The following is a 16,853-nucleotide window of genomic DNA, read 5'->3' on the forward strand; positions in this document are numbered from 1 at the left end:
GTATATTCAAGAATACATAGTGCCTTGCAGAACAAACTCAAGAAGTAGAATAAATTATAAAACACTGTTGAACTGCAGAACGCTCATGTCACTAAGATCAACACCAAAATTTTTGCATTTTTAAAGGCAAGTGATGCTTCTATTACTTGTAACTTTTGTTTAAATATCTTCATGGTATCTAATGTTTTCTTTAGGTTGACATTCTCTTATGTAAAATATAATGCTTTATATTTTCAGACAAGGGGAAAAGTCTTGTAAATATATTGTACTACAGTGATAATGTCCTTCTTTTTCTAAAGTATGAACACTTTCCAGTACTTTTTCCTGTGTTAACTTAGATTAAAATATTGAGCATGGCATATTTGGAAAAGAGTACACAGAATAACAAGGAATTTTGATCATCTTTTACAGTAAGAATTTGTATCACAGCAACTGCATACTGCAGTAATGACAAAATGAAGCTCCAGTACACCTGAATATATACATATACATATATAAGCAGACAAAATAATAAAATCAAGTTAACGATTTATGAACTGATCCTTTCTTTGTCAGTCTTAATTCATAAATACTCTTTAGAGATATTTTGTAGCAAAGTTTTCCAAATCAGCTTGTACTAGGAATTTCATACATTATCTTCTCTTAATAACAACATAACATTTTATACAAGAGGAAGAAATGCAGTGAAACATGTTTACCCACGAGAAAAACAGATAACATATTTCATAATTATAGCTGAAAGCACATATTCCGAGCACATATTCCTATTCTTTCAACCTTACAACATTAAAATGAAATTGTTTAAAACAATTCTTTCTTTGAAAAAATACTGCAGAACTACGAGTTCTAGAAATAATTTACCTTTTTTGTCATCGAAGTACAATGTCTGTTGAGCTGGATTTGACCACTGGAGGGAGGTGTTATCATTTTGATCGACCCTGCAGGTCAAATTTGCCGTTCCCCCTTCAACAACTGTGACGTTCTGTGTAAGTGGAAATTGCCCTTGGCTACCTGAGGAGGGATGGGATGGGAGGGAAAGAGAAGGGAAGAAAAAAAGGAAAACACAAAAGATTTCAGTTGTAGAACTGAATTCATTGAAGCAACTTCACATAGGTGACAATGCAAACAATATTCATCAAGAAGTATAATACAAAAAAACTGGAAAAAGAAATAAGATAAGCAATATATTCTCTGAAGAAATGAAACAGAAAAATTAATTTAACAAACAGTGATTTTTTTTTCTTCATGTATTTGATATGATTTAGCTTCAAAGAAGTAGCCTGCAATCTTCATTTTCTCAGACACACATACAAATCCAGATGTCCACGATATGAATCCACAAAGGGCTTACATAGTGCAGATGTATACAGATGTCTCAGTACAGATAATACTGCAAAAACACTCTTGAAAACACCACTGAAAACATAAAAACATAGGTTTTTAAACAAACAGGGTAGCCTAGATTCCCTGTTTCATTTTATGCTTTTTGATGAACTCTTGGTATGATGTTTTTTTTCTGTCACGTTTAGAATGTTGTTGGAGAGGAACACAGCATGAATCTAATACCAGATACATCCTCTGTTGAGAGAATATAACCTGATCATATATGAAAATGGAAGCAATGATGTAGTAGTGCTCTTTCACATCTGTGAGTCTATCCCAAAGCATTATGAATCACATTAAGTGCTTGCTGAGAAGTCACTGGGATGATTTCCAAATACCTCTATACAATACAGAAACAGTATCAGACAGGTTCTTGAAGCACAAGCATTTTCAATGGCATAGTTAGACTGAAGTGTTGCTTTGTGTATTGCGAAAATAGCACACCTTGCCAAACAGTAGAACTCATTCTGACAAGAATAGCACAAGGGAGCAGAGTAACCATGTGGGATGTCTTCTTTTTCCTTTTTCATGGAAAGAAAAGGTCCTCAATAATAAGCAAGAAAAATAATTATCTGAGAGATAGGCTTAATCTGCACAAGGATACAGTGTGAAAGAAATAGACAATCCAGCAGACTAAATAAAGTACATGCTTTTTTCTTTTATGCAGGACCTATTAATACAAGACAAGCTCAAGGTTATCTAAGAAAGCTAGCATAGGAAATATTACAACAAGATCGACACTCAAGACACTCATGCATCAGAAGTGAAAAATCCCTCTACAGACCTAGAGGAGTGAACATAGACACAAGTACATTGAAAAAACTAACTCTACAATAGATACAATAACACATAAATCTATTGTCTAGAATACAGATTTTCAGATGACCAGAGTAAGGAATTACTAAATAAGGGATTAACTAAACTTCTATTTGACCACCTGATATTGCAAAAATAAATAAATGAATGAATAAATAGGCAGTTCTAGCAAGTCTTTGATAGCTGTCCATTCTCCTATGTAAATTGATTTGGATGGCCCTACACCTGGTGTATGAGTACCAACATCACAAAAGCTGTTAGCATTCTAATAATCCAACACTCTTCATAAGTAGTCTCTTTTTAAAATTCTACTGCAAGTGCTCATAATCTCAGAAACAAAACAAAACAAAACAAAAAACACACAAAAAAAAAAAACAACCCACACACAAAAACAACCCATCAGCAGTGCTAAGAAAGGGCAGCCCTGGCAGTAGAAATGGTGGAGTTCAAGATCCTTACACCAGTAAGGATGACATACATCAAGCTCACTACCCTAAACTTCAGGAAAGCTGACTTCAGTCTCTTCAGGGATCTGCTTGACAGTGTTACATGAGATAAAGCCCTGTAGGGAAAAACGGTCCAAGAAAGCTGGGTAATATTCAAAGGTCACCTACTCCAAGTTCAAGAGCAGTGCATCCCAACAAACAGGAAGTTAGGCAAAAACACCATGAGAACTGCATCAGTCAACAAGGAGCTTCTAAACAAACTGAAATATAAAAAGGAAGCCAACAGAGGGTGAAAGCAAGGACAGGTAGCTGGGGAGGAATGCAGAGAAATAGTCTGAGCAGCCTGCAATCGGATTACAAAAACTAAAGCTCTGACAGAATAAAATCTGGTCAGAGACATCAAGGACAACAATGAAGTCTTTTGTAAGTACATCAACAATCAATGATCAGAGGGCTGAGGTGCCTCTACTACGAAGTCAGGCAGGATTATTCAAGCTGAAGAAGATAAGGCTTTGGGGAGACATTATAGAAGCCTTCCAGTATCAATAGGAAAGGGAGAGGAACTTTTTACAATGGCATGTAGTGGTAGGACAGAACATTATGGCGTTAAACTGAAGGAGGCTATATTTAGATCAGATATAAGAAGAAATTCTGCACTGTGAGGGTAGTAAGGCATTGGAACAGGTTGCTAGTAGAAGTTATGGATGTCTGACTGGAAGTGTTCAAGGTTGGATGGAGTTTCAAACAATCTGGCATAGTGGCAGGTGCCCCTGCCCATGGTAGGAGGGTTGAAATCACGTAATTGTTAAGATCCCTTCCAACCCAAATTATTCTATCATTCTATGATCCCAACTAATAAATTTATATATACAATTTATTTTTGTAATCTCAAAGAAAAACATTTTCATGTCTTAGTTTAGAAAACTGAAAAGGTTTCCATCAAGATGCTAAATCTGAATATCTGGTATTAAAAAATACAAACTGAATTGTATCAACTTTGTATAATCCCAACTTCCTGTAGATGTCTAAAGTGCAAAATTTACTATTTACTTATGTTCTCTGTAAGAGGGTAATTACTATTAACAGGACAACAAATATAGTAAATAAAAAATATGAAATACTGCAAATACCATGTCTAATTTAAATGCTGCAAAAAATAAATGCCAAAATTCTCATAACATCTTCTGTGTCTCACACTTCATTAATCAAATGCTGCTTCTTGAAAACCTCATATTGAGAAATGCTTGTTGAGTGAAAAATCATAAACAAGAGTGGGAAAAACAAAAAACAAAAAACAAACAAAAAAACAAAAAAACAAAAAAGAAAGAAAACAGAGAGATTTGTCATTTTCTTTTATTTCTTCTCTTTCAACTCCAATGTGTCAAGGAATCTCAAGATACAGCACAAATTGCTTATTGCTTAAATTAGAATTTTAAAAATCCAGAAAAAATGCACACAGCCTGTTATTACTTCCACTAAATTATAAGCATCTTACCAAAGAAATAACATTCTAAAGTATGAGCTGCATATAAGAGGCTATGGAGACTAAAATAGGTTTTGCATACAAGAAGCATTAAACAGAGCCTAGTGCCAATGAAATCTGCATCAGTGACTGTGATTTACATTTAACTATCTTCTATTCGTATACTTTAATAAAGAACCGATGTAATGATTCAGAACCCTATTAATATGATTTGGGAAATGTTCCTAGGATTATCCTACATCCTCTTTTTGATGTTATAGTTCTTACGATGAACACCTCAACACATAAGCAATCTCTTATTTATTAATTATGTTCGTTTCACAGCCTTATTGATCAGAACTGTGCTTAGTATGTAAACTATGCTGCTCTGCCATTCAAATGGGAACTGTGGGACCCTGCATCTGATAGGGGTCAGGAAATATTAGTATATCAGTATTGAGTGCTGATGTTTTAGAAATTAATCAAGTAAAATTAATAAAGAATACAAAAGTCAAAGCAAAAAATTCCCCCTATCCCTCATTAATACAGAAAGTTCATGGATCTGGAGAAAATGCATATAGTTTGATTGGAAGCCTACAGGGGAATAAGAGATATAAAGAAAAATGAGCCAATAATTCTGGAAATTAGCTTGAGAGGAAGTAAGGAAGACTGTGTGCAAGATAGAAAAACAAAAAAAATAAGAGCAAAAGAATGAGTACTTCACATCTCATAAACCAGACCAAAAGTATTAGTAAGATATGGGAAAAGTAAGACTAAAAACTTTTAGAAGATTTATTTACTTTGTTGCTCATACCACCATCTCACTTACTTGGGTTACTGAAGGATATCTGGAACATGAGGAAAAGTTTATAAAAGTACCTAAGCAGGTAAGTAAATGTTATAGAAAGCATGAGGTAATTTCAGGTAGTATTAAATGTGGCTTTTCTGCCACTGAGCTGTGGTAATGGTATGACTCAGTAGCTTGTGGGAAATGTCTCATTTCTATTTAACAGGTAGTATGCACCCACAAAGCATAGAAGAGAAGCTGCCAGCCCATGCAGGTTACTCAGCGTGACGAAAAACCCTTCACCATCACTGAAGCAGACAAGGTATTCACAGTTACCTCTAGGTACCACCATCCAACATTGGGTGCAGCGGCTTCTGCAGCAGCACATTTACCCAAGGCTGGAAGCCACCAACTGGAATCAGAGCATCATTCCCAATGGGACTTGCTTTGGAAAACTTCATCATACCTAGGATAACCTGTTACCACTGAAAACAAACAAACAAACAAAACAAAACAAAAAACAACAACAAAACAAAAACAAAACAAAACAAACAAACAAACCACTCATAACCTTAGAACTGAGTATGGTAGTTCTGACCCATACAAATAGACCCATTAAATGAAGAGTGCTTAGTGGTGGACATTGAGGAAGGAGGCAAGTACGACCAGGCTGAGGGCAGTTTATTCAGATTAAGCAAAGCTAATATGTTGAAAGAAACAGAACTTTCATCATTTCAAGTCCTGGAAATTATCTTTGTGGTTCTCCAGTATGGAAATTGTTTAACATTTAATAATGAATGTTAAACTTTGCCTTAACTTCTTCCTTGAAACTTTGAGCAGACATTGAATGAGACAACATCCTTTAACAAAACATTCCACCTTTAAGAAGTCTAGCAATGGAAATCCCAGTGGTACCTCTGGTAACTTATTTCAGTGACTTAACAGTCACAACAGTTCAAACAAACAAAACAAAGCAAAAAAGTGCTTTATTGCTTGTCTGAATTAATCTTACTGCAGCACTGAGCATCCATAGGGTCTTGTTACATCTTCTTCCCTGCTCTGAAGAGCCCTTTATTATCAAATTTCTCTTTCTTTTGCCGGTACTTACAGATTATGACCATGTCACACATTAACCTTATCTGTGATAAGCTAAATAAATTGAGCTCCTAAGTCTTGCCGTAGAAATCACATTTTTCTAATCCTTTAATTAGTCTGTGGCTCTTCTCTCTGTCCTCTTCTATTTTTCATCTTTTATTCTGAAGTGTGGCTCCCAGACCTGGAGACCCCAGTGTAGCCGTCACAGAAACAACAGATATAAAGGTCTTATCACTTTTTTATCAGCCTTTAGCAGTCTTGTTTGTATATCTATATACCTATATACCTTGGCCCTGGGTGACTTCCTGTCTACCACGATACTGGTATATTATTCCTCAGACAATGCTCTCCATTCTGCTTCTGTTACCTCCTCCCGTAGTTCCTACATGCATGTCCTTATGTTTCACACTGCACTGAAACATGTATCTCTGAGGCAAGTGATCGATACTCTTCATTATTTCATATATCCCTAGTTGGTGTGACACTGGCAATGCTACTGGCAACAATTTTGTTTCCCAGTGTGTTTCTAAAAACCAACCCTGAAAAACACAGTACAGTATCACCTGCTTTTCCTTGTGAAGTAAAGCACTGAGATGCATCTGTTCATTGGAGAGTTCTTATTGTGTGCCCCGGTGGCGCAAGTGGTAGGAATGCCGCGTTGCAACACGAATCCCCCCTGTGGCACAAGTGGTAGAAGTGCCGCTCTGTTACACAGGAGGCTCGAATCCTGGGGGTCAGACTCGATGATCTCTAAGGTCCCTTCCAACCCGCACGAGACTATGATACTATGATGATGATTTATCATTCAATGTCATCCTGTTAGGTTTTTTTGTTGTTATAGTTTTTATTTTTTTCCAAACAGTTCTAATCTGCTTAATGCTCTTAATGCTTATAAGGTTGTTTTGAATAAGCTTTGGTTATTAATCAATATGTTGTGTTACTTCAAGTCAAATTCCTTACAGAAATAAAAACATTTTAAAGATTATGGTTACCTTTTTCCAGGCATAACTGGAACTTGTAAAATCATATAAATATTGGGGTAGTCCAATATTAATTGAGAAATATATTAAAAAACAAATTTATTTATTTATTTTTTATACTTCTATTTTTTGCTATCTGGCTACATATCATACTGCTGCTAATGTGGTACAGAGAAATCTACTTATAGAGAACAGGAGCTTACCACATAAATTAACTTCATTATTTTATTTCATCTCAAAGGATGAAAACTTGTAGCACTTTGCAGCTTATATTATTTAAATCACATGTAACTTCTCATTTGTGCTTACATACTATTAATTAGCACTTTTATATTCATCTTTGTTCTACAAATGATGCAAGGGTCTCCCCACTGAAACACAATTCCTCTACAGGGAGAAGTTCCTATTATATGAAAAGTAATTTTCAAAAACAAATGCCTTTATTTGCAGATTCATTTATTTATTATAAATATTCAATGTGCCATTTTGGAACACACTTAAGAAGTAAAATCAGAAAGACTATGTGGATTCCCAATAATTTTAATATGAATTCCCAACCAGAAGTGTGAATACAAGTCTATCTAAATTTCTTTAACTTCTATGTTAGACTCACCAATGACACAGACACAAATTCTCAAATTATATTTACTCTATCTTGTTGAAAAAACAAAACTGATAATGACAGCAACAAAACTGCATTCATATTAATAGGAAGCCATAGTGAACAGGAACATTATTTACTCCAGCACAACTTCTACATACTCAACACATGAAAAGAAAGGAATAAAGAACTTGGCATATGACTTAATAATAGTTAATTACAAGGTAAATTTCAATCTCCAGTAGAAAATTTCTAAGCATTTCCCACGCTACTCATCAGTGTAGTCAGCACTTCCCAAATATATCACCAGTTGGATTGCATTGTGCTATCTGAACAAACCAAGAGTTTTTATCTGCCTCTCACCAGATGGTCCCTGCATTCCTGTAGCAACTCAGCATCCGTCCCTTCTATTCTTTGAGCACAAGCAGACAGGATGCTATACTCCACTGCAGGAGTCTCAGCACTATATTACACAAAATAAAATTTTCATTTCAGGTTAAAACTACGGTAAGGATGTTGGAATTTGGTATTTGATCTATAGACAGGTACTGAGACTTGCTATATAGCTATCATATGGGATTACAAGATGATAAAGGACCCCAGGCTGGCAACAGCCAGGGTTCTCCCGAAAGAAGTGAACCACAGGTACTCCAGAGTTTTGCTGCATGCCAGGTGTTAAAAAATGGAGAAAAAAGCATGGAGCTGAGCAGTGCCAGGAACATAGGAATTATTCCTGGTTAGCTGGGAGAAATTTAAGGTGAAAGTGGTTTGTAAGCTCAGAAAGAAAATGTAAGATAGGTCAGTGAAGACATTTTGAATGTTAAGTCTTTCACATAAAATTTATTTTGGAGTAACGAGAAATCCCTCCTCAAATTCTACATACCAAGTGTTATCTTTACATATATATGTGTGTGTGTGTGTGTGTGTGTGTATGTATATGTATATGTATATGTATGTATATATGTATATGTATGTATGTATAAAGATATATATATGTGTGTGTGTGTGTGTGTGTGTGTATATATATATAATATGTGTGTGTGTGTATATATATATATATATATATATATATATAATACAGAATATGTAAAATCATATGTATTCTTCTGAACAAAAGTTTTTAGATAAGTTCTGTGCAATTTAGTTTTTACTTTATCATTAAGTTCAATGAAGTAATGGAATCACTGCAAAAAAGAGTGTGCCATCTAGAAGTCATTGTCATCATGCTGTATTTCTCTTCACATTTTAGGATGCTTTGTTAGTAAAACTGTTATGCCTAGATGGAGCTATAGTTAAGTATATTCTCTCCAGGTTGCCATGTAGAAGACCAATATTGCTTTCTTGTTGAATAGACAGGTTCATATCTCATTAGCCACAAGCTGTTCCCATTCAAGGCTTTTTTTTCACCCCCAAATCATGGCTCAATTGCTTTTGCAGATTTTTAAAACTGATTTTATCTCAGTATGTGACATGACCATGGGTGGCAAAATAATAATCATTATTTGGAGAAGTTTGGAAATATTTGCCTTGTGAGTTCTTCTCATGTTTATCTGTTTACATTTTGGGGTGGGTTTTTCACACTTTTTGCAATTAAAGTGAAAGCTATTTAATGAGTTTAACACTTCAGTTTGATGGTTAGGTTATATCTCTAATCCATTTACCAGGCTAATTATAAATGTGATTTGGTGGCTATGAACACCAAGAAAACTGATTTTTCCTCTTTATTTCTGCATATGCAGAAGTCTGCTTTTGCAGTTATAAAATAAGAGCTTCACGGTATCAGTACCGCATGCTTTGCCTACTCATTTCCTTATTTTTTCAGACAGTCATAAAAAGAAATGTGTGCAGAATGAGAGGAGGGAGCAAACAAGAGGTGACAAGTGAGTTAGCAACCTTCAGGCACACTGACTCCTCCTTCTACAAGCCTGGCTGCCCAACATCCCAATAAAGCAAATGAAGGTTATCAGTGTATGTGACGGGAAGAATACAGCTTACAGTTCTATTTATTCTCTCACAGAAAACAAAGATGAAATAAGAAAAACATGAATCTTTTTTCTAATATTAAATTATAAATCATTATTTTCTAATAATTGATCCCAAGTATCATTTACTACACAGACTTCTACTAGGTCAAACAGACTTTAATAACTTTCTGTCTTAATAACAATAACTTAGTCCTGAAAACTTTCTGAAGAAACATTGTTTAAGAAACAAAACATAAAGGGGGGAAAAGAAAAAGTGTGCTCTGGTAACTATTACATGCTCCAGTAACAAAAACACTTGCAGAGAAAATTAGAGCTAATGAAAGCATTGCAGAAACTTACTATAGAATGACAGGTTTAGGAGAAAGAGAAAAGAAACAACTCAGAAAATAACTGTTACTTCAAAATTCTGTATTTGAGGTCATTATGTTTTTTCAAATATTTAAGCAATTACTAAAACATTCCAAAGGACAAGAGCACAATGGGATATCCACTGATTGCAGACTATAGAATTTACATTACTTAGGGGAAATACACAAGGAGTAACCCTTTGTTACTTTCCTGAATTCTTATGTTTCAGGTATGTTTTTCTCCAATGGCAGGTAACTCAGAATGTAACTGATTAAGTTTTATTACAATGAAATAGTTTGCAGATAAAAAATAAACAAGTAAAAATAGAAAATTACATATTTAAGTACTATTATTCCATAAACAGGAAAATTTGTACATATGAGAGGGAGAAGGAAATAGAAAGCCTACATACACAGTGCTATTTCCTAGGAGCCATGCAGAAATATCTAGTATTTTTAACTCTCCTCATGACTACTGCCATTGTGTCATTTGCTTATGGAGAAAAATATTCAGTGAAAAGGGAAAAGGCATTTCCCTTCACCACTCTATATTACTGATGGGAGTTGCAAGCCTAAAAATAATTAAAGCGAACTTCATCTTCCCACGGCTGTGATAGCACAATGCTGAACTTTATGCTTCTCATAAGTGCAAATATGGCTTAGAGCTTAGTGCTGCTTTTTGCTTTGAAGTGCTATGCATAACTCTTTGTGTTTCTGCAAACTGTAAAGCCCTTTTTCTCTAAAGGCAGGCAGGTATCCAACCCTAACAGAAAGAATAAGGAAAAAGAACTTTATTTGTTCAAGGATCTGGGCCACAGTGTCTCAGCGTTTCAGTTCTAAATGTGTAAAATGAGAATAACAACATTTTCTTACTTCCCATCAGTGTTCCGTGAAGAAAACACACACACACACACACATACACACACACACAGACACACAGACACACACACACACACACACACACACATATATATATACACATATATTCAGAACCCATGCATTCAACCTTATCAAATCCAACATTTGCCACAAATTCAGAACATATTATGTGCTTTCTTCTTCTCCCCCCAAGCCAAAGCATTTAATCACACTTATCAGTATGTTTTACAGTTAATACAACATAAAAGTACAGAAGATTACTTCTCATTAACAACTGCACAGAACTTCTGTTGGTCTAAGTCAGTGTCAAACATGGTCAACTTCATGTCATTACACAATTAGTCATTTATGCTACTCAAAGTGCCTTCCATAATGATTATTACTCACTTGTTCAGTATTCCCTGAGTAACAAATGAAACTATGTTCTAGAGATAAAATAAAATAAAATAAAATAAAATAAAATAAAATAAAATAAAATAAAATAAAATAAAATAAAATAAAATAAAGAGCTGTACAGTCATTATCTGCCTATACTTGTAATGTTCATCCAACAACCACTGTGAGCAGATATCCTGCAATGTGTTTCTCTTGAACAAGCAGCCAGATGGCTGGTAGATGACTTAAATGTGGCCCTTTCACGAATACATTTTACTACTTAAAGATACGACTTAAAGATAGGCTGAGCACAAAGGTACAACTTATAGTAACAGAACTGAAGTCATGACTCAGATGTTTTCAGAAACAGAAGAATACTTAAGGGGCTTTAAGGACAAAGTAAAATCCAGAGTTTTTAATATAAATACTGCCAACAGGGTAGGATAATAAGTGTGACATTTCTACAATGAGCAGTGAAACTAACATGTATAGTTATGGGAATATATTTGAAATTCAAGCAATATTAGCCCAACCTCAAAAGTGGCTTTTGCAGAAAATGGAGGAAACCTTCTACCTTCACACATTGAGTCTTTCCTCCTAAAAACATCATGGAGGTAAAATAGTGGCCAACCAGCCTATGTAGCTCATCTTTGAAATACTTTGTATTTCAGTTCAGCATCAAGTGGTTAACACAACCATTTCTCAGGAGCCCTGGCTTGATACCATGATTTGGGGTCCTGTGTCAAAAATTTACTACCTAACAGGAACACAGCACCAGAAGACAGCCCTAAGCACTGCTTTCTGTCTTCTCATGATCTGCTTACACACAATGAACAGTTGAAAGTATGAAATATTCCAGCTTTGAATTCTCTTTCACCTTGAAAAGCCTCCATAGAAGAAAAGCTGGGAAGAAGTACTAAGTGGCAATCTAAAGAAAAAGGTCCCATTCAAGTATGTGGATATTTTTTATTACATGAAGAGCTAAGGACTTTCATATTAGTTCATTATTTAAAATGCTTCTGTCACAATACATTTGAAGAACAAGCTCTGAGGGGCAAGGGAGGGAGACAGAGAAGCAATATACCTCATTCTAGAATGAGTGGTTACATTTTATCTGGCCAGCAACGACACATATGTAGTGATATCATGAATATATTTGCATAATCTGAGAATGTTCATTTTTCCGTTTTCATGAAAAACAATATTCAGGTAACATTGGTCTTTTGGATATTACCTTACCAGAATGATGGAGTACTTTATTTCACACTACGTCAGTGACCTGATTAATAGCCAAGTGGCAGAACTGTTGTGATCAGCCTCTGCTTCAGGCACACCACAGCCTTGTGCAACCATACAGAGCCTTATACAGCCTCCGCAAGCTGGAGGCACTGACATTGGTCAGCTGGCAGCAGAGTTGGGATGGGTTCTGGGCAAAAGGTCTCCAAGTGGTTTATTTTTAAGAGAAGTTGTATGTGAGAGGAAATTGAATCTGAATAGATAACCCAAGGGGTTACAAAAGAAAGAACTTAATGTTGCTGATTTTTCTAAGGTTATTTTAACAGTACTGGGCCTGCCCATATCCAACATCCCACCAGTGAGCCAGCAATTCTGAAATGTGTGTATCAAAAAGACTTCTGACACCAACATTATTCTGATATGCAACAGAACAATAGAACTATCTGAGACTAAACATTGTGGGAACACATATATGCATCTTGTCAGTCAAAAAGTAAAGCAGACATACTACCTGACTTTACACTGGGATTTCTTTATACATCACATCAACAATCATGTTGTGATATTTAGCAGTGATAAAATTCTGTAATTTAAAATATCCTGCCTGTGTGATTTGAACACAATGAGTTAACAGATGATCCATTAGCAAGTACTTATTGCAGTTCTAAAAGCAACTGTAATGAAATGCAATCTAAAGCACACCATGTTCACACATCTTCCACCCTCTCTCCATGTGATAACTCACTGCAAGCCACAGGTGTCTGGCACTGTGATGGAATGACTCAGCAGCTGACCCTCTTGAAATCCAGTGCACTTCCAGAAGTGCAAAACAAACAGAAAACAAATCAAAATGAACACAACTGTGCTAATACACTCCAACCTGACACAGCATGGTTCCAGTTTTGGGAGATGGACACAAGGCCTGACTGATAGCTTTCCTTTCCAGTTCTCCACATTCAAAATACCCAGAAAATGCAGATAAGCACTGAAAGACTTTTATGGCTATCTGAACTTATTGTAAATCTTGTCTGTTCTTCAAAACATGTGATAAGCACACATTCCTTTTATATATATATATACATACACATATACATACATATATATATATAAATACTTATAATGAGATATATGAGATATGCGGGTCTGAAAACATATTTTCATATTGTAACAACAATAAAATCTCTCCATATCTGGAAATAGAAAAAAGTACCATAAGGCAATACACAATGTTTACAACAATACACCATTCCTCTTTTAGGAATGTACCATCCAGAAGCAGCTTCACAGGTGATGAAGAATATGAAACTACCAACCACATTTCTCCTCATTCATAAATGAGGATATCAGATCTCTCTCAGTAAAGAATTTTCCAGGAATATTAAAAATACATGCAACTTCAAGAATGCCCAGAAATTTAATTATAGCCTCAAAAAAGCCCTTCATCATTCTGGAATGCTCTCTGAAAGGCTGATCATCAGACCAACAGATTTCTATCTTTCTCCTTGCAACAAAAATAGTTAAAAGGCCAGCAATCTAAGAAATGAGAAAACTACAGTCATTCAGAGATGCTCACAAGAAGACAAAATCTCTCAATCCTAGATTGAGATATCACTGTAAATCAAGTGTTCTGGAAAATACCACACAGCTATTTGGACTCTTCAGAATTAGTATAAAGACTCATCCTACCTAGGTTAATACACACTTTGGTGGTGGTGTCAAATTTTCTTTTTTTCTTTTTTCTTTTTCTTTTTTTTCTCTCTTCATGCACTCCTTCAGTTTTATTAGTTTTTACAGGGAGGAGACACATCTTCATCGGAGCAGCATTTTGTACATCCTATTCTTTCAGAGCATACTAGTATGGACACATGGAAAACTATGAATATCTACAGAGCATCAAAGCAGTGCACATGACAAAAACAGCTAATGCATTTAAGCTGTAAATGAATCCACAGGTTCGCTCTTCAAACCAATGTTTCATCTTTTTCACAAATTAACAATGTTATGTGAGCTATTAAGTGTTAATAACTGCAGCGCCTGGTTGCCTGGTCAAACTGTCCACTGGACATTAGAAGCTGTTGTTGGATTTTACATACTGAGCTCATATTACTTAAGCTTCCTTATACCTGAGAAGTGCTCAGTTCTGTCTTAGATGAGTGTCTGTCCACAGGCTGCATGTATTATCTTTTCATTCAAGTCAGAAATTCAGCTGATCTGCTTGCAAAGCCTGTGCTGGCAGGTTCTTTAGCAGAGTAGTCACAGCTTTTTGCCCTTCCTATTAAAACCTTGGCTGAAATACTCAGGGCATATATTAAAGTTTTGAACCTTAATATTAGTGAAGATATTTTTGTTGGAAAAAATAATGCCTAGCAAAGACTGAAACTACCAGGAATTCAGAAGTAATTTAGGACATTGTTGTGGCTAAAGGAAATGTAGAGGTAGATTAAAAATAGCAAAAAATATATTTTTCCCCACAGCATCAGAAGCAAAACTTGATAAAAGATAAAATAATTTAGAAAAAAATAAAAATAAATCATTTCAGTGAAAGAAAATTATGCAACAAAGAAAGAATGCCATGAAATCTGATTATTTTCTCCATTTTGCCACAACAATTTCCTTGCTTCTGCCTGTGAGACATTTCAAACTGATTGAAAAAAAAAATATATGCTCGCAAATTACTGACTCCAAAAAACAAAACAAAACAAACAAAAAAGGATCTCGTCAGTAGTTGTTCTTCTTCTCTATCCTTAAAACAGATAATGGAGCTTGAAGTCCCATGTTCAGGTGCACCATCTGGCAAGGACATTATTTTTGTTCAGCTATCTGCTTTTGCCTTTCAACCCAACTTTCCACCTGAGCGGAACATAATCAAGGTTTAAAACCATGCTGCTTTTAGCTGTGTCTCACTGAAATTTCATCTAAGGGAGCTAAAAGACAACTGAAGATGCAGTTATACAAGTTAGCTCCAAGCAGTTCTGTACTTCACGCAAATTTTAACCTCAAAGAGTATTCAGGAATTCGATGTAGATTCCTCAAAACCATAACAGCACTGAACTGCTTTGCCTTATTTTACTATTATATTATTTATTATTATAACTTGCCATGCAAAAACTCACTTAACACTTTAAACCTCCTGCGTGTATACAGCAGATGAAAATTTTCACTGTACAATGCAGTCAGGGAAATGTTAAAATGAAGAGTTCTAGGTTTGTCTTATTACATACACACAGAAAAGCTTTCATTCTTGTTAAAATATCGTATACCTGTTTGCATGTAAGTATGCAAAGAAACAGGAGGTGGGAACAAAGAAGAAAAGTGATACAGACATCAATAAAAATACCTTTTTTCTACCTCAGATTGTATATTTTAATAGCAATAGAACAGAATACTTAAAAATTGATCTTACTGTCTCTTCTTTTGGAAACCAATCTGCACAAAAGTCACCTAACATTGCATTAGCACATTAAATCTTTGTTATATGCACTCAACTTCACAAATTCATTCAGTTTCCTTCAGATTATGTATAATCCTCAAATACAAAAAAGTGAAGGTAGAAAAAACTGATTTTGGTCAAAGATGCTAAATGCAACATTATGTTTAGCTGTTGTGATAACCACATTACATGAGTATTTGTAAATATTTAAATATTCTGGAAGTAAATGGTGATCAACACCAAGAATTTAGATACCTTACATTCTACTAATGTAACATGGCCAAATTATACTTTCAAATAAAATTCCCTTAATAACAAGCCTATTTTCTGTATAATTTATTATGAAAAAGAGGAAAGATAAAAGGCTGTACTGTCTTAAAGATGAGAAATATAGTAGCATCATATAGTTTTGATATTAATAACTCTCTGTTGATTATTATATAGAAGCATCCCAGTCAAGTTGGAACTTTCCCTGGAAAACAGTTCCAACTCACAGAGGAAAAAAAGCCTGAATAATCAGTATAACCTGGATAATCAGAATAATCAGAAGTTTTTCTGTAGTATTCGTCTGTGTATTCATGGAGTTTTACTCAGTGGTGTTTCACCCATCATGTTGACATTTACACTCTCAGCTGTTTTACTATCCTTGTAGTAAAGTAGGGACTAGATCTCTGAAATACAGCTCAGCCAATGAAACAACAGTTTCAAAACTTATTATTTATTTATTTATTTCCCTTTTCTCACTTTAGTCAACAAATTAACACCAGAAAGTCCATTTTGAGAGTTTCCTTTAAGTTTGTGTAGCACAAAATAATAATAATAATAATAATAATAATAACAATAATAATAACAATAACAATAATAATAATAATAACAACAATAATAATAATAATATAAAAAAATAACAACAACAAAAAAAAAACCCTACAAAATTAATTACGGCACACTACATTTGAAGGTACCAGAACCCAGGCTAGATGACTAGAATTAGAGATGAAAGGCAAATAGCATGAAACAAGGATGTACATATG

General features: G+C 34.8%; 1 protein-coding gene across 5 annotated transcripts in view; it reads right to left on the reverse strand.

Annotated features, from left to right (window-relative positions):
• CADM2 (cell adhesion molecule 2) overlaps positions 1–16,853 on the reverse strand; it is a 592,503-nt gene that overhangs the window by 178,730 nt on the left and 396,920 nt on the right. For 4 of the 5 annotated variants that reach the window (XM_015880063.2, XM_015880073.2, XM_015880082.1 and 1 more), the window contains one exon: positions 862–1,011. In XM_015880063.2, coding sequence (XP_015735549.1) covers positions 862–1,011 — 150 coding nt within the window. Of the gene's footprint in view, positions 1–861; positions 1,012–16,853 lie in introns of those variants that run through there. The other variant, XM_032448408.1, reaches the window with a different exon arrangement.

Source organism: Coturnix japonica, chromosome 1, assembly GCF_001577835.2.
Source record: "Coturnix japonica isolate 7356 chromosome 1, Coturnix japonica 2.1, whole genome shotgun sequence".
Taxonomy (NCBI): domain Eukaryota; kingdom Metazoa; phylum Chordata; class Aves; order Galliformes; family Phasianidae; genus Coturnix; species Coturnix japonica.